The sequence below is a fragment of the Lynx rufus genome, unplaced genomic scaffold, assembly GCF_022079265.1.
Source record: "Lynx rufus isolate CCGP_SWC_20201006 ecotype Redwood Valley unplaced genomic scaffold, mLynRuf1.p SCAF_11, whole genome shotgun sequence".
In the NCBI taxonomy this organism is placed as follows: domain Eukaryota; kingdom Metazoa; phylum Chordata; class Mammalia; order Carnivora; family Felidae; genus Lynx; species Lynx rufus.
The window spans coordinates 54,150,647-54,175,696 of record NW_025814825.1 but is presented as its reverse complement, the minus strand read 5'-3'; the positions used below and the strand labels follow the sequence as shown (position 1 = coordinate 54,175,696).

The following is a 25,050-nucleotide window of genomic DNA, read 5'->3' as shown; positions in this document are numbered from 1 at the left end:
CACACATATTCAGAAGTGCGGAGACATTTGCTAAGATGCTGGGTGTACCGCCGAATTGTACCTCGGATCTCTTGTTTGGTCTTGACTTGAAAAAAAGAAATGTATGTATATATCCCTCTTTTCCACATCCTGCATAGTCTTCTGGTAGAATGCAAGTTTTAATGAAGATAAAGCAGTGACAACATAGGTTAGTGTGGGAGAAGATCATACTCACACTGGCTGGACAACTCCTCTTTCGTGGAGAAATTAAAGGTGTCCCTGCTTAATAATATTTTGGTAAAGGGGAGAATAGCCCGGCATCTTTTTGCTAATGACTTTTCAATAAAAATAAATACATTTGGTCTTCAATAGGGACCGAAGCCAGCCAGAATTTTTCATAGTCATTCCATTTATACTTTGATCGGAAAGGGCACGGCATACCAAAGACACAGCACCTGTAAATTCACTCTCTGGCAAAAGACTCCAGAGTAGAAGGATTTGAAATTTGTAGGCGCCAGCTCAAATGCATTAACCTAATTCTTCTGCCTTCAGATTAGCCGGAGCTCTCCCAGACGCCTCTGTCATGAGCACAACTTTAACCAATTGTTTATTTCTGGTTATTGGGAGTGGGGGGAGGAACAGTTAGTTTTAAGCCAAAATACCTGGCCAAGATGAGGGGAAGAGAGAGAAGAATGAGCTTGCGGTGGAGGTAAGTTAGCAGTTACTGTCACTCGGGTCTTTCTCCAGAAGCTACTTTCACCTCCTGGACCACTGTATCCGAACTGTGGTTCCCCATTCCATTCTTACTGCTGCTTCTTTTCTTTTTAAGTTTCTTAATTTTGAGAGAGAGAGAGAGAGAGAGAGAGAGAGAGAGAGAGAGAGAGAATCCCAAACAGGCTCCGCACCATCAGCACAGAACCCGATGTGGGGCTTGAACTCACAAACCTGTGCCGAAATCAGGAGTCATGCCCTACTCCTGCGTCATCACCTCCAAGCATTTCTCATCACGGAATGTATTGCATATGTCACTTACATGCCTCTGCAATCCGCGTGGGACCCCCGTGAGGGCACGGACTCTTGTCTTTTGTTGCCGTCACGGATGTTCACTGCTGCATGTTTAACACAGAGCAGCTCCTGGCACTTAGTACACATTGCATTCACATTCCATTCAAGTAAATGAATGAGCAAGTGAACCAACTCCCCAAGTGCAAGGCAAACACCCCGGAAAGCACAGGTGGTTCCAATAATTGGGAAGGGGTCTCTTGAATCCACATGAGAGAAAGGAGGTTGTGCGGTTTGTGGTGCTGGTTGTTCTGGGTTATTCGAGGCAACCAGTCCGCTGCGTCTCTCTTTCTCTGCATTCTACCGAGCCAGTAAGCCCTGTAACACGGCTAGGAGCATAAAAGGTATTTATATTCATTCGAAGCTGTTTCTTACAGCCTAAAAAAACGTAAAGTTTTGGAAAACAAGCTTCCAGTTTGCCTGAACTTAAAGGATAACAATTTTAGAACAAAATGTCACTTCTAAGAGGAAGATTAGGCTTCAATTATTCTGTCTGGTATATCGAAAAAATGCCAGCAAGGAGTCATATATTAACAATTTGCACATTCAGGTCTCAAATGGGGGAGTTTGATTTCTTACACAATGAATATGAAATAAAAAATTCCTAAAGCCAGGCCAAATCCCCGAGGACCTGATTAAAAACTGTTTTTAATTCATTGTGGGGAGGGGAACAACACACAACCAATTTACTCTTGCCATAAAAACAATCTAATCCCATGCAATTGTAATAAGCTTTTAAAGTTCTACATTTTAAACTTTTCATTTAAGCAGGGCTGCTCCTACCTAATTATGCAGATTTTGTTTGGAAGACTGGGAGCGGAAAGGGAAAAAAATAATCTTACTTAAATTTTCACTATATATTGATGAGATTTGGGGTAGAATTTTCTTTTAAAGAAACTGGTTCCATCCGTACTCTGAGCAGTGCCTGGCTCACAGAGGCTGCTCGTAGAGTGTATAGGGTGCTCCGTGGTGGTAAGAAATCACAGTTTTCGCTGTGTGATTTCACTGCCTGCCAAATTAGTGTGGATGCCACCAAGTTGCCTCAGTCTCATAATTAAGGATATGTTACTTTTTCCAAAAAAGCACCAACTAGTTTGCGTTTCAAATAGAATTTTAAGAGCGCGCGAGGATGTTCTTGAAAGATGGGACAGTGATGGAGATCCCAAAATACAGGTTCGAGGCTGGGTTTCAAAGTGATGAGCATTTCAGGGCAAGCGTCTTGCTCAGCACCTGGTACATAAATAGGAGCAATATTTGTTGCACGTTGAACGTACCTAAGTGACCGTCGCAGTGTGTAATGAATGAATTGATTTTTGAGCACCTGACCTGATGGCTGGCTCCCAGCATGTGTAGGGTGGATGGATGGATGGGTTTTGTTCAGAGAAGTCCAATACTGCAATCAGAATTTCTAGCGTGCCTCTCTGGCTTCGTGTATCCTGTCTGTTACATTTGCTGCTTGACTTTGAAATTGGATTTCCTCCTGTTTTACTGCAGAAAATGCAATTCAAGCCTTTGGCAATGGCTCCGATGTGACCGTGTGGCAGCCAGCCCTCCCAGTTCAGACCACCACTGCCACCACCACCACAGCCTTCCGGGTCAAGAACAAGCCCCTGGGACCTGCAGGGTCGGAGAATGAGATCCCCACTCATGTTTTACCACCTTGTGCAAATCTGCAGGTAAGAGCCGAGCCCAAACTCCCAGCTGGAGCTCGCCTCTGGCCGGGGTGGGGGGGGGGGGAACACGGACCGATTTCCTACACTGCATTTAAAGATAGATGACTGATGATGGAGGGCTGCTCGGGTTTGAATCTTAAAAGTGCATTATAACCACGATAAATGGAGATTGTGAAGTGCCACAGAGTGGGGAGAAAGGTGGATTCTGGAACGGATGCCCATTTCCTGGGAGTGTGACTTTGGTCCAGGTACCTGTAGTTGGCCTTGGTGTCCTCACCTGTAAAATGAGGGGGCTAGGCAGATGAATCTTTAAGCTGTGTGTCTGTGGAGTGAGTGGAAGAGTTGAGTCGGGTACTGATTTGTATATTACACTCATTCTGTGTTCTCTACAAAGCAGCAGCGTATTGAAAGAGAAGGTATTCTTGGGGTTGTCGCCATTGCTGGCATTTAAACCCAACATGGAGTACTTAATTCTGTCTGAAGGTGAGCCAGAGACAGTGTCGCTAGGGAGGTGTTAATTCCAGCGTAGAGTCCCGTATGGCTTCATTCTTCCAGAAGCAGAAGAAAATGCTTTTCCAAAGTAGGAGGAGCCGTGTGGAGCTACCCTACGAAGCCTCTCGTGTGAATAGAGGCCAGGGAGAATGGCTGAGAGATTTCCTTGGGGTTAATCCAGATCTACAAGGGCAGACCCACAATGGCATGCTAACAGTGCTTTCCTGCCTTTAGTCAAAACAGAGGGTTTATTTTCCTTTTTATTGATTTTTTTTCGGAGTAACGAGTACTCAGCTATTTAGCAAGACGTTGCATATTTGTATGTTTGCGAAATATTTTCACACATTTTACCTTATTGGACGCCATCCTCCTGAGGGTTGTGGAAGACTAATAGTATTATCGCTAGCCTCGTTCTTGCACTTGAGAACACCAGGGCTTGGTGAGGTAACACTTTTGCTGGAGCCTACAGAGTTTGTGTCACAGAACTGGTGCTGGGGATCTAGGAGACTCCTGTTGCTTTCGTGGTTCTTCCTGTATTTGGGGGGGTAGTGGTGACCACATGATAATGTCTGCTTCCTGCCATGCTGGGGAAGGGGTCACGTGCAAGGCCCTGTGATATCACTTCACACTTGTCCCTGCAGTATACCCTCCCTTCTCTCTCCCCACCCTGCTGCCACCAAGGATAAGGCTCACCAGAATGTTTACCAGAAACCTTCTTTTACCAATACCTCCCTGACCCACAATCCCCTTTGTTCCCTATAGACCACTGGGGCAGTGTTTTTGCTTCTGATTTGCTTGCTGTCTTCTCTCCCACAACGTCTCCTCTCTTCTTCTTGGATATGCTACATTTCATTCAGTGACTCTGGGTCTCTGCCCCGTCCTCCTATGTCTTCCCCGCGAACATGCCCCCTCGGACACACTCGGACACACTCACACACGGCACTAAGGAGAAGGCAGGCAAGGAAGCCGCGCAGCCTAGGGTCTACCAGATGTTCTTCATGCTTCTAAAGCATTTCCTGAGTATGTCCAATCTCCAGAGCACTGTGCAGAAACTGCCAGAACTGGGAGGAGGATTGGAGAATATTATAGCATCTAACTGCCCCGTCTTGCAGCGGAGGCCTCAGGCTCAGGAAGGGGAGGTGGCTTGCACAAAGTCCCCCCAGCCGGTGAGAGGAGGGTCTGGAGCCAGACATCGCACCACAGAAACAGGATCTATTCTTTGTCTCCAGCCGGTGCTCAGCGTCCTGCTTCCTCCTAGGTCAGCCTTCGGTTCTTGTTGGGTCCACTCAGATTCTAGCGTCAGGAAAGACAAGCGGCCAGATGAGGGATAGGACCCTGTTGCCATTCAGTGATAATAGTGGGCCACAGAAGATTCTCGGCTGGTAGAAGAGGCAAGCTCTGGCCGCAGCATGACCGGGTTCTTTTCTGCACGTGTCTGAGTGCACAGAGCATGACCGCAGATGCAGCATTTATCCGGTTTATTGAGCTCTTTCCGTGTTTGGGAAACTTCGTGGAGTTGGGTACTCAAAACATTTCTCTCCTCAGTGAACTTAACAAACAATGGACAAGATGCCGCTTGTCAACATTTTGGGAAGGTCAGACCGAATTCACAGAGGGCATTTCAGAAGAATAGCCATCGTTGGAAACTCCACGAAACTAGTTTCCTCCACGAGAGACGACTCTGTTAGCCATAAGGAGGCATTCTCCCCACTTTCCTGTCCCCTGCTCCCCCCCCCCCCCACCATGAACACGGCGACTGACTTCTGCTTCCTATGGTGCTCGCGTGCCTTGGCTACACAGTGTTTTGCCTCCGACACAGATCTGCCCAGCCACCCCTCCCTACAAGGAGGGCTCTGTGCCGCTGCAAGGTTGCCCTGGCAACATCAGGGGACACGTGCGCCCTGTTCCCAAGAAACAGCGCCTTTCCTTCCCCTGTATCAGTGATAGGAAGTCTGCCTCCTAAATAGAGGGCGAAGTAAAATTAGAGTGTGATGTTTATGTCAAGGCCGCCATTTAACTTCTCAGCAGAGGGGAGATGGAAGTGTGGGACTACCGAGAATTGAGCAGACTGCCCAACTTCTCTACCCTGTGCCACACACACAGAATCCACATGCCTTGGAGCTAAGCTGTATTTCACTTCCAGGGAGCCCTTCAGGTTCCACCACACCTCACCTTTCTTCCAAAGACAGTGACCTCCTTGAGCCTGTTTTAGCACATGTGAGGCAGGGAGCGAGGGCATGGGCTCTGCAGCCAAGCTTGTGTTCAGACCCAGGCTCTCATCCCCACTGACATCATGGCTTCTCCAAGCCTCAGCTTCTTCCTCTACAAAACTCAAGGATGACCAAGCTGCGAGAGTCGAGGGGATTAATGGGGGTAATGCTTCAGTCCCTGGGGTGGAACGAACACTCCAGAATGGTGCTTTAAAAATGTCCCATGCGATGCCTCATCCTGAGTCAGTTGGCCACCGGGTCCCTTGACGGCAGATGGAGGGTGGTGTTGTGCCTTGCTTGCAGACGTCCTTTCCTTTTCCAAATGAGTCAACTGAGGCAGGGAAAGGCTAGCGACTTAACCAGAATCACGTAGTACTTCTTTGGAAGGGCTGGGATTTTGGACCCAAAGCCAGTGTCCTTCTGCCTTATTCCATGAGCTTGGACAACCCGGGCTCTTTCTTTGAATTAGGAATGGACAGAAAGGAGGAAGTAAAAACCAGGAAAGGAAGTTATGCAGTATTTGTCTTTCTGCAGTTGACTTATTTCACTTAGCATAATGTCCTCCAGGTTCCCGACCTCACTTACATGTAGGATCTAAAAACATCAGGCTTTTAAAGCAGAGTAGAATGGTTGTTACCAGGTGCTGGGTGGTGGGGGAATATAGGGGTGCTGGTCAAAGGGTACAGGTTGCAGTTAGGTGGACGGATGGGATCTGCAGCTCTCATATACGGTATGGTGACGATGGCTAACCATACTGTACTGTATACTTGGAACTTGCCAAGAGAGCAGATCTTAATTGTTCTCACTCTCCACCCAAAGTGGTAACCACATCAGGTGACAGACACTATGTTTATTAGCTTGATTGTGATAAACCTTTCGTCATGGATACATGCATCAAAACATCACTTGGTATTCCTTAAATATATACAGTTTTCATTCGTCAGTTATACCTCAGTCAAGCTTGGTTGGGGGAACAGAAAAGTCGGCGAGGAGAAGCTGGTTTTGACAGAGGAGTTATGACCCCCCCCATGCTTCCTGAAGGCAGCTATTCAAATAATAAGGAAAACGCAAAGTTCCTGCTTTAGGTTGGGATTCTTCGTGCAATTCCAGGAGACAGGAAATAGGGGAAAGACTGAAAGTTTGCCAGTAAAAGTTTTGCAGCTTGGTGATGTCTTTAGAATGACCTATACTAACAACAGTTGAAAGAATCATTGGAGGCCAGAGGATAGGAGACGAGTGAGTGATAGGAGACGAGCCTTCGGCTCGAGAACATGGTCCCTGGCACTGATTTAGGACTCTCGCTTTGGAGTATCACTCCCAGGAGACTCATTCTCTCCATCTGTCCTTCTTTGGCCTGCCTGGCTGTCTCCAGATAAATTACCATTTGCCGGGGGTCCTAGAAATATCTTAGAATGGCGTTTGTCCCAGCCGCATGTGTCATTACTCAGAATAGAACTGACTTAAACCAGCTTGGGATCCATTGGTAACAGATTTGGAGAAAGTCAACTATCTTTGGCAGCTCTAAAGTTCACTTCCCTTGAGAGGCACCCTCTTGTAATATTTTAAAATATACAATAATATGAGAAAACTCTTGGGGACTTGAGTTTCTGTCTTAACATTTGAGATAGATTTCCCCCTCGGAAAGGAAGAAATAAGAATAAACATTTTCAACAGTCGGCTTCAAAGTGCAATTATCAACAAACCAAGTGCAATTCTTTTGGAGGAATGGGTGGCCTTGGGTGTGGGGCATACAGGACTCGTCTGCAGTTCCTATGAAAGGCTCGCCTTTAAAAAAGGAAAGTTGATTGATTGGAATAAAATGTCATAGAAATGTCCAAGTGCTAACCCCCTGAGGTGATAAAATGCCAGGTTTTGGGTAACCCGCCAAGCTCCCATGTCAGGATTAATTGGCAGTCATATTAGTAACAAGTGTGACGCAGGCTGTGCTATTGTTGGCATATCCCTTGGACTTGTACAAAGTGGTCACATGAAAAACAAAGGAAGATTAAAAATTCTACCAATTATTTCATCTTACGTGCACTTGAGTGGTCTGCTAGCTAGAAAAAGCTCAGGATATTTAAACCAAGTGGACTGTGCTTGTCGCTTATTTAAAGTAAATATCTTTGGGAGATGTAAGTAAGCATTGGAAAAATCCCTACTTGGCATCGTTGTTCACTACTTAAGTCTGGAAGCTTAAAGTGAAGACCCCTTAAAGTGGCATTTGTAGGTCTTGGATGCCATGGTCAAACAGGTTGATACCTCCTCTTGGCTGCAGCTGGGGACCCCGGGGAAAATGTTGCTGTCTCTGCCCCTGCCACTCTTTCCCCACGAAAGAGATGTGACAGGAGAAAGCCTGGTAGATTTGGGGGGCACACACTCGGATCCATGGCCAGCAGGGTTGGTGTGGAATAGCTGTGACCAGTTAGAAGGCTCTGGTGAACAGCACAAGCCACAACCAAAGTCAGGTTTTTTTGTGAGCCAAAGAAAACGTGTGTGGGGAGACATGGAAGGCCAGAGGTTGTAGACAGATCTCAAGTAGGGCTCCTCCCCTCTCCCTAGCGGGACTTTTAAGGCAACATTCTCGGAAAGAACCAGCAATGCAGCTTTCTCAGTCATAGAAGAGATGCGAGCACAGTCCCGCGGGTAGCCTTGGTGAGGATGCTTACCGCTAAAACCACCAGTGCAGAGGCCGGCTGTCCCCTTCCCCACAATAACCCATCATCTCCCTTACTCCCTCCAGTTCCTTCTCTTCATAGAGTACAGTTTGAAGCCTATAGAAGTGGTCTGGGTGCTTGTAGGATGTAGGATGTCTACAGGTTGCTGAGAGGGACAGAGGGCAGGCAAGATTGGCCTATCCATTACACGCCTCCATATTAGAGTATTGAAACATTTAATTAGAATATTGACTATTAGAATATTGAAAATGATCTATGTCTGAAGCAAGCCTTCCCATCCTGGAAGAATAGCATGCCCTACCCCTCCTCTGCCTCAGTGCCTCATCACCTCAGCAACGTCCGTCCCTTTGTACCTGATAGGGTGACACCAGACCGGAAGTGATTTCGAAACGCTTCCAGGGCCAGCCCCCCAAAAGTCTAGATGTGGCGGTGGGAAGGCAATTATCCAAACCTGCTAAATACCCAGGGATCCTCTGGCTGTGACCAAGTGAAAATTTTAAGTGTTGAGTTTTAAAAGGAAAGCTGCCAATGGGTGTTCTGTAAATCATTTGTGCCAGCAGACTGACCCCATTATGTCAGCTAATCCTGGAAATACAGGAGGTAAATTTAAATCTTCGAGCATGAAGCACTTAATCAATATTCTAAATGTTTTTCTTGCAATTTATGCTAGCAGAGCAATGGGGTGCTTTGGCGTCCTGTTAATCTTCCACCGGAGAAGAGGCACTCGAGACAAGGCCAGGGTGGTGGGATTTCACACAGGATGGTTGGTGGGAGGGCAGGAAGCTGGAAAGGGAAAGAGGGAGGTGGTTATTTCCACACGAGTCCCCTGGCATGGGGATGCTCATCCACCGATCCCAGTGGGCAGAGCCACCCCGCGTGCACCTCCTTGGTACTTTCCTTTAACCCGTGCTTGACAGCCTTGGAGTTGACTTGCCAGGGAGAGCATGAGCTGGGGTCAGATGCACCCGAGTGAGAACCCTGGTTCAGTTCTTATTACTGTGTGACCTGGGGCATGTTTCCTACCTCCTCTGAATGCCTGCTATGCAATATCACCTGCCGCTCTGGTCTGCTGTGAAGATTGAAAAACCGGTGCCCAGACGCAAAGGGCCCAGCTGTCCAACCCTTGTGATTGATGAGATGTGCAAGAGCTTTGACTCTGGACCCTGGGGCCATAAAGGAAGGGCTCTTCCCAGTGGCGGGGAGGCCGTGAAGCAGAAAAGATGGATCTTTTTAGTGCTTTCTTAATTTCTAAGAACCGTTTGAACTGAGTGATATCCAGCCAGTTCTAAGAATTGGCCATTGTAGAAAGTCCTAAGGAAGGAGGGAAGTGCAGGTGTTCTTGGGACGGCAGGACAAGGAAGAAGGGAAACCAAAAGGCAATTAAAAAAAAAAGGACGAGGTCTTGAGGGGTTACAACTGTTCCAAACTCCATCTCACCATGCCCAGAAGGACTGTCCTGGGAGCGTCATCCTAACAGCCAGCTTCTTGGCAGCGTGACTGGGGCCGTGACAATAGTCAGATCTCGGTCCGTTCTGGGTACCAGAGTGGGACTGTCTGCCAGGGGCCATTGCCACGTCTCTCTAACCAGTTGCTGACATTGGGAAGAGGGGACACACCTGTAAACAGGAAGCAGTCTTAGTGGCAGGAAAGATAGTGTTTTGAGAACCAGCCCCACCTCTTCGCCTCCGAGACCAGGACTTTGAGTCTTTCCCATATCTGCGTTCCGCCTGTATGTTAGTTGCTTAATATTTATGTTTAAACTAGATATGCTTACTTCTATCAACACTGTCATTTTTAGACTCATCCGAAGCTGTTAACATATCTGAAATATATGCAAATCAGTGTGCTCATCTTCTATAATCGTAAATATTAAAATTAAAACAATAAAGAGTGTTTGTAATGCCACCTAAATAGTGTCATATACACCAGTGGTCTCCCAGACTGGAGACCATGATAAACCATGTAATGTGACAGAACCCAGAACTATTTGCTTTGATAACATGCATCGCCTCCTTTTTTATGGTTGGGTATTAATAAAGCAAATGTGCATAAGCTCTTCCCATGAGTCGAGTACTTTCCTCAGCACGTTATATGTATATACAGTCACTCAGTCCCCACAGTAACTTCATGAGGTCAGTACTATTGTTCCCATTTTTTCAGACAAGAAGCCTGAGACACAGAGAGACTTGAGCAGGAGAGGAGAAATGGAAAGGTAGCACCTTCCCCTTCTGTGTGTTTTAAATGGCTACACTACATTACCTAAATCACTGCACTTTACCTCTTTGTTTCCGGATAACATTATTCACTCAGTATAGATTAAAATCAGTTCCTAGATTCCTGTTGAACATCTGGCAGATGGAGATGCCAGACTGGCTCATAAACTGGCATAAAGAAAGGAAATGACACCTATCCTGACACCAACTGGTGTCCCTAGAGCAACTCAATTCTGACGCTGGCTCTCGGAGTCAGCACAGACTCCAGAGGTTAAAGGGCACAGCCCCCAACAAGACTGCCCTTACTTCATATGCCAGCCATGCTTCAGGGATCCCCAGGCCACCTGCACTTCTGACCGACCAGCCACACATTCAGGGGTTCCCATGACTCCTCAGGTTCAATTCACTAGAACGACTCAGAACTCAGAAAAGCACTATTACTGATGATTACAGTTTTATTATAAAGGATACAAAGCAGGACTAGCCAAATGCAGAGATATGTAGGCTGAGGTCTGGGAGAGTCTATAAAAAGAGGGCTTTCGTGCTTTTCCCTGCGGGATCAAACACATCGCCCTCCCAGCGCACTGATGCATTCACCACCCGGGAAGTTCCATGGGGTTTCAGGGACCAGAGTTTTAATTGGGGTTTCATTACATAGGCATGATTGATTGAGCCATTGGACATGTGATTGAATGCAGTCTTCTGCCCCTCTCTGGTCCCTGGAGGTCGGCAGGTTGGACTGACCTCACGTGATTCAAAGCCCCAACCTACTTGGTCTTTCTGGTGACCAGACCCCTTTCTGAGTCATCTCATTACCATAAACTCAGGGGTGATCCACAGGGCTCAATGAATACCAAAGATCCTCCCATCACTCAAGAAGTTCCAGGAATGTAAAGGTTATCTCCCAGAAACCAGGAACAAAAGCTAGTCAGATTCTAATTTTAATTCTGGGGCCAAACAGTGAAACTCCTCACAAGAAAGCTGGAGTCGAAATTTTGAACGTGGGCTCAGTTCACCACTTACCAGCCGTGAATCCTTGGGAAAACTACTTAGCCTCTTTGTCTCAACTTCCTCATCCGTGAAATGGGGATGACGGTGGTAGAGCCTTCTGGGATGTTACAAGGATTCAGTGTGATCCCGCCCGTGAGGTGCGCTTGGTGTACCGCCGAGCTCTGAGGAGGTGCTGGTCGAGTCTTTCTCATCTGTGAGCTTTGTGTAGCTTCTGGCACTTGGATCTCCCTGGTCCCCTCTGTCCCATCTTCTGGAGCAGTGCCCTGAAGGGCCAGGCTGGGTCTTGCACTGCTTTATGGGTCCTATTTTCAGTGGTTTTTCTGGGCTTGGTAGCCTGTAAGGCTTTGCCACCTGTGCAGCAGGCTTATTAAGGATAAGAGAAGGTGAGTCCTTGTCAAAGTGGTGCTTTTGAAATGTAATTTAGATTCAGATGCTTCTTCATGGGAAACCGCTTGCTTCCTTGGAATTCTTTGCAGAGGGTGGGCTGCTGGCCTCTATGCCAATCTTGGAAATTTCGATAAGGATTGTTTGGTGATCTCTGGGCTGTGAATTGAACAGCTCCCCCAGGTCAGGCTTGCTCAACCTTGGCCCTATTGACATTTTGGTCTCTCAGTTCTTTGTCGTGGGGAGGGTGGGGGCTGTCCTGTGCCTTGTAGGGTGTTTAGGAGCACCCTTGGCCTTCATCTTCTAGATGCCAGTAGCACCTTTCCCTAATTGTGACAACCGAAAATGTTCCCGGGCATGGCCAAAGTCCCTTGGAGGGCAAAACCGTCCCTGAGGGAGGACCACTGTCCAGGAAATGAGGGCTGCCTCAAAGCCCCCCTTTCCTTTTGACAACAAGGGAAATGGAGGTGTCGGAGAGTCTTCTCAGGTTTCTCTGCGTGATAAGCAACATAGGGAAATGGAAGAGCGGAGAGCCACATTGGACCAAATCTTACCTGGGTAGTCTAGGCAAGAACAATGAAAAGGAGCTGCCGTGGCCACCAAAGTCCCATGCTTGGACATTTAAGCTAATTTGCCCGAGGAAACACTGCCCTCGGGGTGGGACCTGAGGATACTATCAGAGGTAGCATTAACTGAGGCTCTTGACCCGGGTCTCACCATCCAAGGACCATGGCCTTTAGGGCCCCGCACCCTCACATTCTTCTGTGGAATGTTTTTCACCCACCCAGCGTGCTGGACGAGTAACCCACAGGTGACATTTCAAAGGAGACTTTTGCCGGACGACCGGAGTGCGTGGCAGCGTTTATATGTAACCCCCATCAGGCTTCCCGTGTGGACTTTGAGCAGGGGGGAGCTCCAGGAAGGGTGGTAACAGAGCACGATCCAGATCCGACCGCCAACGCCAGACTCGTCGCCACTGAGCCCTCAGCACGTGTGCTGAATCCCAGTGACTGTGGCAGCACCGATGCCATTTCCTGAGCCTTTTGTTTAAGAAAGTGACCTTGGTGCTGCATGCTATTTGTGGTATTTGGTTTATGATCTGTGTGACGTTTCTACCATTTCTGCATATCGCGGAGTGTTTTCTAGCACCTACTGTTGTTTCGGTCTCATCAAACAAACAAACAAACAAAAAACCCAAATCTTGGCTACACCTAGCGTTTCCTCTGCATAATGCTCTCCTGCTTGGAGTGAGTTTATTTCCCCTGCTCTGGGAGAAACGAGCCGTGAGGGGTGTCTTCCCTTAGCAGAAGTGCTAAGCCTCCGGGCCTCCCACCCAGGCTGCTCCTGGGCTCCCCCAGAAGCCTCCCTGCAGAGCTGTGGACCAGGCGGCCAAGGGGCCTGGGGCCTGTGTGATGGGCCCAGCTACTCCCAGCATGAAGAGGCTGCCAGTGGGCTCCTGGGATTTAATCTGCCCGGCTCCGGCTGCCAGCTGATGAGCTCAGAGGGAAGCTGCCTCCCAGGATCCACCCACGTCCGCCCTGGGAGGAAGGAGGCTGTTGTAAGAACAGTTTTCGAAAGAACTGCTTATAGAGCATTTTCCAAGCCCCTTCCTCCAGGAGGGTGCCTGAATTCCAAACTCAGAAATTGGGTACTATTCCGTTAAGGCAGCATGCTGAAGCACACCTTCAGTTGTGTACTCAAACCCTATCGGACACGGAAGCCTGCAGCCTATAACTGGTAGCAAAAAAAACCAGGAATCTCATCTTGGGGGGCAGGCTTCCTGGTAGGTGGGTGGCCGGTGTGCACATCACCCGCACCGCAGGGGGCGGTGGCACACGTTGTATCAGCACGATTGGGCCACCCAAACAAAGCACCACGGACTGGGGGGGCTTCCGCAACTGAAATTTCTTCCTCACGGTTCCAGAGGCCGGAAATCCAAGATCAAGGCTTGGGTTCTCCTGAGGTCGTCTCCGTGGCTTTGCACATGGCTGTGTTCTCACCATGTCTTTGCAGTGACTTTGCCTGTGTGTACGTGTCCTTGGTGTCCCTCCGCGTGTCCACATCTCCTCTTCTTATGAGAACACCAGTTAGGGTGCGGGGAGCCTGGGTGGCTCAGTCTGTGAAGCGTCCAACCATCAGTTTCAGCCCAGGTTGTGATCTTGTGGTTTGCGGGTTCGTGGGTTTGAGCCAAGCGTAGGGCTCCATGCTGATGGTGCGGAGCCTGCTTGGGACTCTCTCTCTCCCTCTCTCTCTGCCTCTCTCCTGCTTGCTCTCTCTCTCAATAAATAAATAAACTTAAAAAAAAAAAAAGAACACCAGTTCCAGTGGCGTGGGGCCCACCCTAACAACTTCACTATAACTTAATCACCTCTTTAAAGACCTGTCTCCAAATACAGTCACATTCTGAGGACCTGGGGAATAGGGCTTCGACATACAAATTTGGGGGGGACCCCATTCGTCCATAACATATGTCTGAGGGGAGGTACTTGATAACTAAATATTTGACATTAAAAAAATCTCACTTATGGGGTGAATTTAAGCAGAAAAAATTACTCTTGCCACAGGTCTTCCCACAGTGCACTGGGTTCTGCTAAGTATCTCTTGTGTATAGCCTTTGAACGTGAGAGACTCGCTCTCGGCTGGTCCTGTGATGGAAAGAACATGGGAAGGCCCCTCCCTTGGGCTGCCCCGGCCAGCCTGCACACACCTGCTCTCCGCTTTGCGTGGAGCTCTGGCTATCACTCGTGAGCTTCCACAAATTTAAGTCAAGCAATGACTTTTTGTGGTTGGCACATTTGCATTGTAGCAAACGTTGGTTCAACATATTGTTGGAATACACAATACTGTAATTTAAGATTATTTTATCAGCAGTAAAGGGTTTCATAATTCATTTAAAAAGTTGTAATGGGCTTGAGCATCTTCAGTGGAGTTTAATAATATAGCGTTTTATAGCTGGCTGTAAAACTTCAGATTACGGTTTTAGCAATTGTGCAATTCTATTTTATAGTTTAATAATTGTCCAAATGAAGGAGAGTATAACGTTCCTAAAAACCAATTTAATGACTTAGAAAAATAGCCTTTGTCAAAATCTAACGTACACCTTTAATGAACCCAGATGTCACCTTTTCAACAAAGGCAGATCATGGCATCTATTTTTCTCAACCACAAAACCCTCCAAATTAAGCGCACCCAGTGTAGTATCTCCGAGTTATAGTTTTCTCTTTTTTAAAAAATATTTTATCCCTAATCTCCGATGGCCAGAATAAGCCTATTTGCCAAGCACAAGGTGGATGGCAGCTAGGCCAGAAGAGCTTCCGCAGGAACAGGGAGTAAATTGGTTCTCTCTTTAGAAGGTTCTTTGTTTTACAGATGACCCCTTCATCACACTGCTTCAACCGCAGCTGCTAACTTTAATAAAGTCCCTTATTAATGCCTTCAGATAGCCCATACTTAACCATTCTGTGAGTGAGTGGCAAAATGGGGAACCCTACATTATAATATAATTGTATACTATTATTACGAGCAATAAAAGTGTTAGCATATAGCATTGGGCAAAAGGCATTAATTCATGCTGTCATTGGAATTACAGTTCATGTTGTTATATTTTGGGATTTTCCTGGGTTATATTCTCAGACAGCTAAAATCAATAAAAGAGTAGGCTCTACACAAACACGGTTACCATGGAATACGCTTTGGCAACGTGGACCCAGGACCCTTGGGTGCAGTGATTCTTGGGTGAACCAGCTCTGGTTCAGAGCCGTGTTGCAGTTACGGAGAAGTGGCAACGGCCAGAGGAAGTCCATGTGGCTGGGCTTCTTCCTGGCTGGGGTGCAGTCCGTGGGCTTGGGGCTCACGGGCCATTTCCGCTTTGTGTTATTAACAGCGGTGGCTGTGATGCGAATGGCAGGGAGGCAGACCCTGAACTGTCCACCAGATAAGTAAGCAGGAGAGAGGTCCCCAGCAGTGGTAGACTCTCTTGCATCACCCTGAAATGATGGGGGCCTCCTTTTCCCTGCTTCCCACTCTGTTCTCTAGCAGCCCCACCCTTCGTTGTCAGCTCCAGAAAGCTTCTAGCTGAAAGTTGGTGCCGCTTGGGAACAACTTAAGGCTGCCTGTCCCAGAAGCATCTGAGTATTCTCTCCCAGATCACAGCCGCCTCAGCGAGGATACCACAGCCGGCAGGCATTCTTGCCGTCCCGAGGCAGGCACTTGCTCCAGGCGTCAGCTGTTGTCTGTACCTATTCCTGCCCTGGCACGTGGCGCCCCCTAGGTTACAATGAGGCGGGGGGATGGGGTGGGTAGTAGCCCTTAGTGATTCTGAAGTCCCATGAAGAGCACAGGCATCATTCAGTTTACTCCAAAACCAAGCTCGCTTTGAGATAATGTAGCTCAAGCGTTGAGTGTGCCCATGCTTGACAAGGGATCACGCAGACAATAGGCCAACAGAAGTATGGTTAGTTCTCAAAGTTGCTTTTTTCTCTGTTTGTAAGAAAAAGAGGTTGTGCTTAAGAATAAACAACACTGAAGGGCCGGGCTTCTTGCTATAGTAGAATCAAACCTTTCTGTGGATTTCAATAGAGAGCAAATTCACGTCCTTAATCCTTGGATTCATCGTCTGTAATATGGGAATAATGAGCACCTACTGCCTAGGAGGGTTGTAATAATTAAACAAATTAAAATTCTCCAGCGTAGTAACGGAGCCTCCAGTTCAGCACAGTAACTGGTTTTATCATCATTTGATCCTCCTGGTTGGTGAGTGCTGAGCACGAGACGGAAGGAGCCTGTACTAAGGGGACAATTGGTGACCTTTACCCCCAGATTTTTCAGGGACATGAACTTGGGCATCATGCAGGGTACGTACCCTGCAAAAGTGAGCCAGCCTCAAGTTGAACTATTTTTTAAGTGTTTTTTTAATGTTTTATTTATTTGAGAGAGAGAGAGAGTGCAGCACGAGCAGGGGAGGGACAGAGAGAGAGACACAGAATCCGAAGCAGCTCTAGTCTCTGAGCTGTCAGCACAGAGCCCGATGCGGGGCATGGACTCCCCAGCAGTGAGGTCATGACCTGAGCTGAAGTCGGACACTTAACTGCCTGAGCCACCCAGGTGCCCCGACTTGAACCAATTTTTTATGATCACCCACTTATGATGCCTTCTCCTACCGCTTTTGTGAAAAAGGGGGGCTAATAACTTAAAGATGGGGATGAGAAGACTAGGCCCCCTCAAGGTGTTCTAGGAAGAGCCATTAGGCCACTTGCACCTGCGGTTTAGAGGGCAGTGAGGCTGGCCCATCAGAGGGACAGTAATTCAGCAGTTGGACAATTGCTTAACCCAATTGCCGGATAATAAACATGCTTAATAAAAAGGAATAGGACGTCTGCATCATCTTGGCCATAAATATGCTCTCTTGTTCTGGGTAACCTATGAGAATACCTCTGAGTACACTTAGATCACATACTATAAATAAATCCAATTTCTTGTATCCCCTGCTGACCTCTTATCCTTAGGACCTCTAACCAACCATACCTCCCTGATAATAGGCTCTGCCTTGTGTTTGAGCCGTGGAGCTCATGCGCGGGAGGAAAATGGCTCCGGTTCTCCTGTGAGGTTCAACAGAAGGCTCCCCTCCCTTGGACCCCTCCTGCTCAAAGCGCAAGACGAGTCACAGCATGGACAGGGCTGTCTGGGAAGGAAGCTCCGGGTGGTGGGCACTGAGTAGACACTGCAGTTTTCCCCAGGTGGCTGATGCTGTCCTCTCCTAGGCAGCGTGCGTGACCCCAGGCTTATTACTGCTTCCCTGGGCCCCTTTTCAGCTGTCAGCGGGATAAGAAGAACTACTTCTATGGGTGATCTGGGGGTTATGGGAGATCACGTGTGCCGTGTCTGGCGTGGAGTCCATATGCATGGGTTTTGGAGTCAAGGGGACTGAAGTCAGACAGATGACAGACATCTCCATGCAGACACCCCAGGCTGCAGAAACTCGGCGAGTCCCAGCCTCTCAGAACCCTCGTTTTCGGATCCGTGCCAAGGGGTAGAGCCCCCTTCAGAAAGTCATGTGAGCGATTGGGAGTGTTCAGTGAAGCACAGATGGGGTCATTATCGGAGGGGGCCGTCATGAATGGTAACTGTCACGGTATCACTCTTGGTCTCCTTGGTTTTCCTCAATTATCTGTTTTTCTCCGTGTACGAAGAGCACATTTTTCTCTCAAGTTTTTAAAATTTTTGCTTTCACCTGGTTTTCCACAGCGCCCAGGGTACTCCATTTTCTGAACAGAGGGTGAACTAAAGCCCAGGGTCGGTTATGTCTGCAGACCACGGCGTTTTATATCAAACCTTAGTTACCACCATAAGTCACAGATCCATTACGGGGCCGCACTCAGCTGCACATAAATGCACAGGAGAATGAGAGGCTTAATAAATATTATCTGATGGCTATGAGGATGCGCGTCTGATGAGACAGACTTCATGCACTTCTCATCAGAGACCACAATGAATCTTTTCTGTTGCCCTTGCACATTTGCATTTCCGACTGCGCATCTGAGAAAACAAATGTTTCATTTTAGGGCCATCCCCCTAGTTGCCTTTATACCATTCTCGCTTGAATGTTCGCTATACAAAACGCCTCCCCTACCCCAAACCAAAATGTCTTTCACACATTGTTTGGCATCATCTGACTGTTAATTGGGCATACTTTTCTAAAATACAGGTCATAATTGCTTCTTGTCTGAACATTTTACTAATCAAACAAGTTAACCATGAAGGAAAACACAGTTCTCTGGTGTAGTTTGCAACCTGTGTTTGCCCCAACTTAGGGGAGAGCAAAATGGATGCAAGATGATCCTGTGAAGTATGGACAGAAGAAAGGCCAGCTCGAGTGCCATGGGAAGCTCCCTGCCGTAGACGGTGTCTGCACCCAGCGCTACTGGCCATCTTGCCATTAGTGTTGAATTACAAGTGCAGGGCTGCAGGAATCCGTTTTATGGCATGCTGGAGACTGACAGGCAAGCCCGAGGGACTGCTTAGCTAATGGAGGACTGTTGATATATCCTGCTGGACTGTATCTCTTTCACTGCATTCATTTTTTAAATCCAAGGGATCACAGAAGACCATAAGCCAGTTCTAGTCACTATCATGTTCGCAAGCCAAATTAGCTTCAGCTTTTGCATTTCTCCAGCCCCTGCCCCAATCCAAGAGCACTAGCCTAGACACAGGGAGGCTAAAGCAATCATCAACAGCAACCTGAGGTTTTCAAGGACTTCCACCTTCACATTTGATTCTCAGAACAACTCTGCGAGGCAAGCAGCAGGGTAGGGATTATTGTAATTAAAGCTGATGGTTGAAAAGCCAAGGCTATAGGACCTTCCTAAGCTGTGTTCATTGTATCATACTTTATCAGTCAAGCCGGTACCAGGAGCAAGTTCTAAGCCATAGTAGAAGTTCTCTTAACTGACCCTCATGTAACCAACTCATCAGAAGCCAACCTTTCCATTCTCTTGTGAACATCTAACGCCCAAGGCGGACTGCATGCCCCAAGCTGGTGGCCTCTGTCCTCCTGCCCACCTCTGCCCTTGCTCTCTCTCTAGTTGAGAGACAGGCTGAAAAGAGTCAGGCATGTTTGTTCTCAAGCCTTTTTGTGTTCTTTTATTTGTATTTTGCTTACATAATTTAATTCAGTATTCCATGAAGGATTGAAATCGAAGCACAAAAGAAAGTATAGTTGTTTCCATGAAAACTAAGTGGAATACCTTGAAAGAGCCAAATCCTTTTTTTAAAAGAAATGCCTTTGGATTAGTTGTGGGTGAGACAAAATTATAAAAGACTGAGAAAAATTACAAAAATGTAAAACGATTCTGCACTGAGATTCCTCTGCAGGTAGCAAACAAATGTCACTACCGTTTTAAAGAAACTGAAACTGGAAATTGTAGACCATGAACAATTCTAAGTGTAGCTTATGCAGAACATAAGCCAGGGAACTCTAACAAACTCTTTCTTTAAAAAGCTTTTCTCGGGGCGCCTGGGTGGCGCAGTCGGTTAAGCGTCCGACTTCAGCCAGGTCACGATCTCGCGGTCCGTGAGTTCGAGCCCCGCGTCAGGCTCTGGGCTGATGGCTCGGAGCCTGGAGCCTGTTTCCGATTCTGTGTCTCCCTCTCTCTCTGCCCCTCCCCTGTTCATGCTCTGTCTCTCTCTGTCCCAAAAATAAATTAAAAAACGTTGAAAAATAATTAAAAAAAAAAAAGTTTAAAAAAAAAATAAATAAAAAGCTTTTCTCCCCCTAAGTATGTACGTATGTATGTATGTGCATATGTATTTTGAGAGGAAGAGGGAGAGAGAGAACATGCACATGTCAGAGAGGGAGGGGCAGAGAGAGAAGAGAGAGAGAGAATCCCAAGCAGGCTCCATGCTGTCAGCATAGAGCCCAAAACAGGGCTCGATCCTATGACTGAGATCATGACCTGAGCCAAGACCAAGAGTTGGATGTTTAACTGACTGAGCCACCCAGGCGCCCCTAAAAAGCTTTTTTAAAGAAGGTGGCCTTAGTCATGTATCCAAAAATCAATAAATGATGGACATTTAGATCTGAAGTTAGAATATTTGATATAATACATACAATGAAATATCCAGCCTCAAAAAAGAAGGAAATCCTGCAATATGCAACATGATGGATGAATCTGAAGGACATTATACTAAGTGAAATAAGCCAGTCACAGAAAGACAAACACTGTAGGATTCCACTTATGTAAAATATCTAAAATACTCAAACTCATGGAAACAAGTTTGCTGATTGGAGTTCCCTGGCTTATGTTCTGCGTAAGCTACACCTAGAATTAGTTCCTGGTCTACAATTTCCAGTTTCAGTTTCTTTAAAACGGTAGTGACATTTGTTTGCTACCTGCGGAGGAATCTCAGTGCAGAATCTTTTTACATTTTTGTAATTTTTCTCAGTCTTTTATAATTTTGTCTCACCCACACCTAATCCAAAGGCATTTCTTTTAAAAAAAGGATTTGGCTCTTTCAAGGTATTCCACTTAGTTTTCATGGAAACAACTATGGTTTCTTCTGTGCTTCTATTTCAATCCTTCATGGAATACTGAATTAAATCATGGTGGTTGCCAGAGGCTGGGGGAGGGGGAAACAGGAAGTTGTTGTTCCGTGGGTATACGGTTTCAGTTCTGCAAGATGAAAAGGTTCTCGAGATCTGTTGTACAACGTTGTGCCTGTACTGTGCACTTTAAATTTGTTAAGAGAATAGATCTCATCTTAAGTGTTCTTCTCACAAATTTTTAAAAAAGGAACTCTGAAATAAAGTTTTATACAAGTGTGTAATTTTTGAGTAGTTTAATGATTTTGCCCTTAACTTAATTTCTCAGTTATCCAATAATCTATGGGCACAGTCCCCAAACCTGTCAGGTAAGAGGGTTTCTACTCTAGGCTTGGCCCCTGAGCTTAACCTAAATTGGACAGTTAAACTTGGAACGCCCCACGAGTGCCAGGAACCCAAGACTTGCTAGACTCTAGAACATGAATCCACGTCTCATTCAAGGTCAAGACGCACCCCCACACCCACACACAGACACACACACATAAACCCTCAATCTGGCCTCATTTCAGTTCACTGCACTGATTTTGGAGGCCTTGTCTGTACAGCCCAACCAACTAGGATCTGAGCCTGCCCTTCTTCTGGGTAAGGAAGCATGACTTCAGGCCTCCAAAGCCTTTTCCCCACCCCCATCTTCCAACCAGGCTCAACCTGCCCAGAGCATACCAGACTAATGAAACTTGGCACCCAGTGGGCCTTCTGAAACCTATGCTAAGTGAAATATCTTTATAAGGTTTTCTTGGAACTTAAAGTAATGAAAGCCTTCTGGCTGAGGTTCAGTTCAGTGTCTTGCAGGTAGCGAGTAGAAAAGCCTCCCAAGGATTATCATCACTCCTTAGAAGGACGCTTGCCCTATCTCACCCCTGCCCTCCTCACAGCCCCTCAGACCCTCCCCAACCCGTGTCAGGGTCCACGGGGCTGGCAAAAATCAGCTTGGAAAGGAAATGGATCCCTTCCCTGTGGAGCGCGGGCATTAGAGGACAAGCATCCAAACCCAGGGGCTCAGAGCAGGTCTTATTTATGCGTCTGCTTGTTTTACGCAGCTGACTTTACTGCACATTATTCAGACCAGTGGTTGCAAGTGGTTGTTACCAAGTTTGTCGGAAAAGCAAATCAGTAGGAAGGTGAGTTTCAAAATAGACAGCGGCAGGGATTTTGGAAAGTCTGGCCAACAGCTTGTGACCAGACCAGCAGTTAAAACCTCCCCAGGCTCCCCCAAATCCAACAGGCAAAATCCAAAAAGCGGAAAAGACGATGCTACAACAGAGCACTGGACAGACTGCCATTACTTAGCTTGGATTCACTTCACAGGCAGCTTCTTTTGTCTTTTTTGTGTAGAAATTAATTTGGACGAGTGTATATCAAGTACGCAATAGAGTTGCTGCCTAGTAAGTACTGCCCGTGAAAGTCAGAAGAGTCTGTTTTTTTTTAATGCAATGTAACAATGCAGACTCTAACCTTCAGAATTATGTGCACACCTTCTTCCTATGTTTTGTCCTACTTGAAGACATAAGATGAGTAGATTTAAATTGAGAAATGGCCATTTCAGGAGGAACTCGTGCAATGGTTTCCCCTAGCAAAGGACCAATTTATGCTGCAGAAGAGACTCATATGCTAATAAACTGGTATTGACAAGTGTGATAGATGCAGCTAGGTACTTAGTGAGTGCTGGAGAGCAAAGTTGATTGCATTTTACAGTCTGTGTATTTCTCTGTTTATTGCTTGTATTCTGTCATTAAGCAAACAGGTTCCTAATATAGCGAATCTCTCTAATCAGTAAAGCAAGGGAGAAAAGAACCAGAAGCATCATTAATTATGGCCATTTGGCTGCAGCCTGGACAGTCTGTTGCTATTGGATTGGGCAACTTCCTCTGGTTTTATTTTCTGGGGGTAAAGCAGAAACTGGCTCTCCTTATGTGTGGAGGAGAGCAGAGAAATGTTCCATGCCCTGCTGGCTGACAGCTGCCTAAAAACCTGAGATGAAACACTGGCTTCTCTACAGAAACAGAGTCCTGGGGCAGCAAAGGCCAGGCTCCGAGTCGGTGTGCTTTTAAGTCTCTGATTCCATAAACAGTGCTGCTCCAAAGCCTGCCTTGTCCCCCGGGCTCCGGGAGAGCCTCCTGTGGACAGAGCTCGAGTGTGCGTGCAGTGGCCGAGGGGTGGGGCCGGACTGGGGATGCGAGTGGCCTGAGTGTGCGTTCTGGACAGGAAGGACGTTGGCACCATGGCAGGCTTTCCAAATGCTAATCACTGGGATGAAAAGCCAAAGCGTCATCATCATTCTGACTCCAGGTAACAGAGGTTAACAACATCTAATGCATTTATTAACCCTCTGGTGCCAGGGACTGGCGAGGTCTGGCCCCACAATTACAGTGCCGTGGAAATTCTATTATCTGACGTGCCTGGACTAGTGGATTACTGCCAGTGACAGTTTTATAACACGGCTGGAGGGACAAGGCTTATGAAGTGCCCAAATACAAGTTCCCTAGTTTTCCAAGGCTCCTGAGCCGGACACAGTCTTCTCCAGTATCCCTTTCACCTCCCTCTTCTGGAGATGAAAACCCTGTGGTACTGTATTTTAGTAGCGCTGTTTCCCCTCAACTCAGAGTCAGGTGGCTTCCTCCATAACTGCGAAAGTACGAGTTAGCTGCAAAGAGGCACTCTTTCATAAAAGAGATTAAATAATTCATTTTTCAACATGCTGTGGCAGTGGTTAAAATTGGCTTTCAGAAAAATGAAATCCACTCTCCTCCTCTTTATCCTTCTCCCTTTTTGAAAGAGATGCCGTATCATAAAGCCACGCCGTAAGTTTTGGCGTCCAGATAGGTCCAGGCTGGCCGTGCTGTGTGTAGGGTCCCTGCAGATGCTGTTGATGAGCAGGGCTGCTGGGCCCACAGACAGGACCTTGAGCCAGCACTTCCAGGATTACACCCTTATTTTTACCAGTTCAGAACCCAGCAGTAAAATGTACTCTTCTTAAGTAAGTTTCTAACTTACCTCATACCTTAAAAGGTCTCAGACGTTTTGTTATGTGTTTCGTTTTTTTGTTTTTTTTTTAATTTTCCTGGTTTTTAAAACTTTTCCTGGGACCATCCCAGTTTTTAGCACCTGAGACACGATGTTTAAAGTCTGTAAGCACTTTTTGCAATAGTGGGAGGTGGGAGCCACCCTTTAATTTTTGTTTGTATTTGTCATACCCGATGAGCGAGACAATGACAGCTTAATGATGTTTCCAAAAATGCCCAGGGTAACAGCCTTTAAAGTGTGGAAATCATAGGTTGCTCAGGCTTCTAAAATGGGTCTTAGGAGCTGGATTTTAAGTGGACTCCGGATCTGCTTATCAGATTTCTGACCCCGGTGTCACTAGAAGGGTTAAGATTGGATACAGAACTCGCAAGCATGCAGCGAGCTGAACCTACACGGGTCTAAACTCCCAGGCTCCGCCCCCTCCATCTGCAGCCTACTAACCCTTAAAGGCACCAGGTACCCAGCGTGGCAATGCTCCACGTGTACGTGATGTGGACAGTCCAGGCAGCAGACCCACTGTCCCTCATCTTGTAATATACACTTCAGGTTTGCTGTGCGATTGAAAGAAAAAGACAAACAAACCCTATGTCTACGTGCAATCTTTTGATTCTGTTACTCGGATGCCACCTGCTATTCCAATAATGGTAACATTTGTGCTTCACCTTGTAATCAGACTCCTAGACTTTCCTGCGGTCCACATGAGGTTCAGGTAGAACTCCAGGGCTGTTCAGCTCAGCCTCTGCAGTGCTGGGAGTTTCCACCCATACCTCTCAGTGGGAAGCTGTGTTCATATACTATGTAAGCAGAGTATCTGAAGGCCTGTGTGGGTGCACTTCTAAGCCTCTGGAGTGCTAAGTCTTTCTGTGGGCTGGGTAGGTGCTTAACGGGAAAGAAGGCGTTTTCTCAGAGCATCTGCAGTGGTCTGGGTGCACATTATTACTTTTACTCTGAAGGTTACCCAGTTATTCCAACAAGAGTGGTCTTCAAGGCAAGATAAGCTTTGAGATGCTCCCTCCACTTTCAGTGAAGTCAGTGGTGCTGCAGGGTGACCAGACCTCACGTTGACCTTTCCTTTAGATAGAGACCAACAAAATGTCCACTTTGGGAAAAGAAGAGCGCAGAGGCTTCATAGACCTGGAGCTAGTCTGAATGCATTTTCCTGTGTGATTGAGCCGTTATCCCAGCTATTTCTAGATGTAAGGGAAGAGCCTGCAAACCTATAAGCCTGTA

At 46.9% G+C, this 25,050-nt stretch overlaps 1 protein-coding gene across 1 annotated transcript in view; it reads left to right on the top strand.

The window, feature by feature from the left end:
- GFRA1 (GDNF family receptor alpha 1) overlaps positions 1-25,050 on the top strand; it is a 208,667-nt gene that overhangs the window by 176,738 nt on the left and 6,879 nt on the right. The window contains exon 6 of the mRNA XM_047073494.1: positions 2,536-2,717. Within this exon, the coding sequence (XP_046929450.1) occupies positions 2,536-2,717 (182 nt within the window). The remainder of the gene's footprint in view (positions 1-2,535; positions 2,718-25,050) is intronic.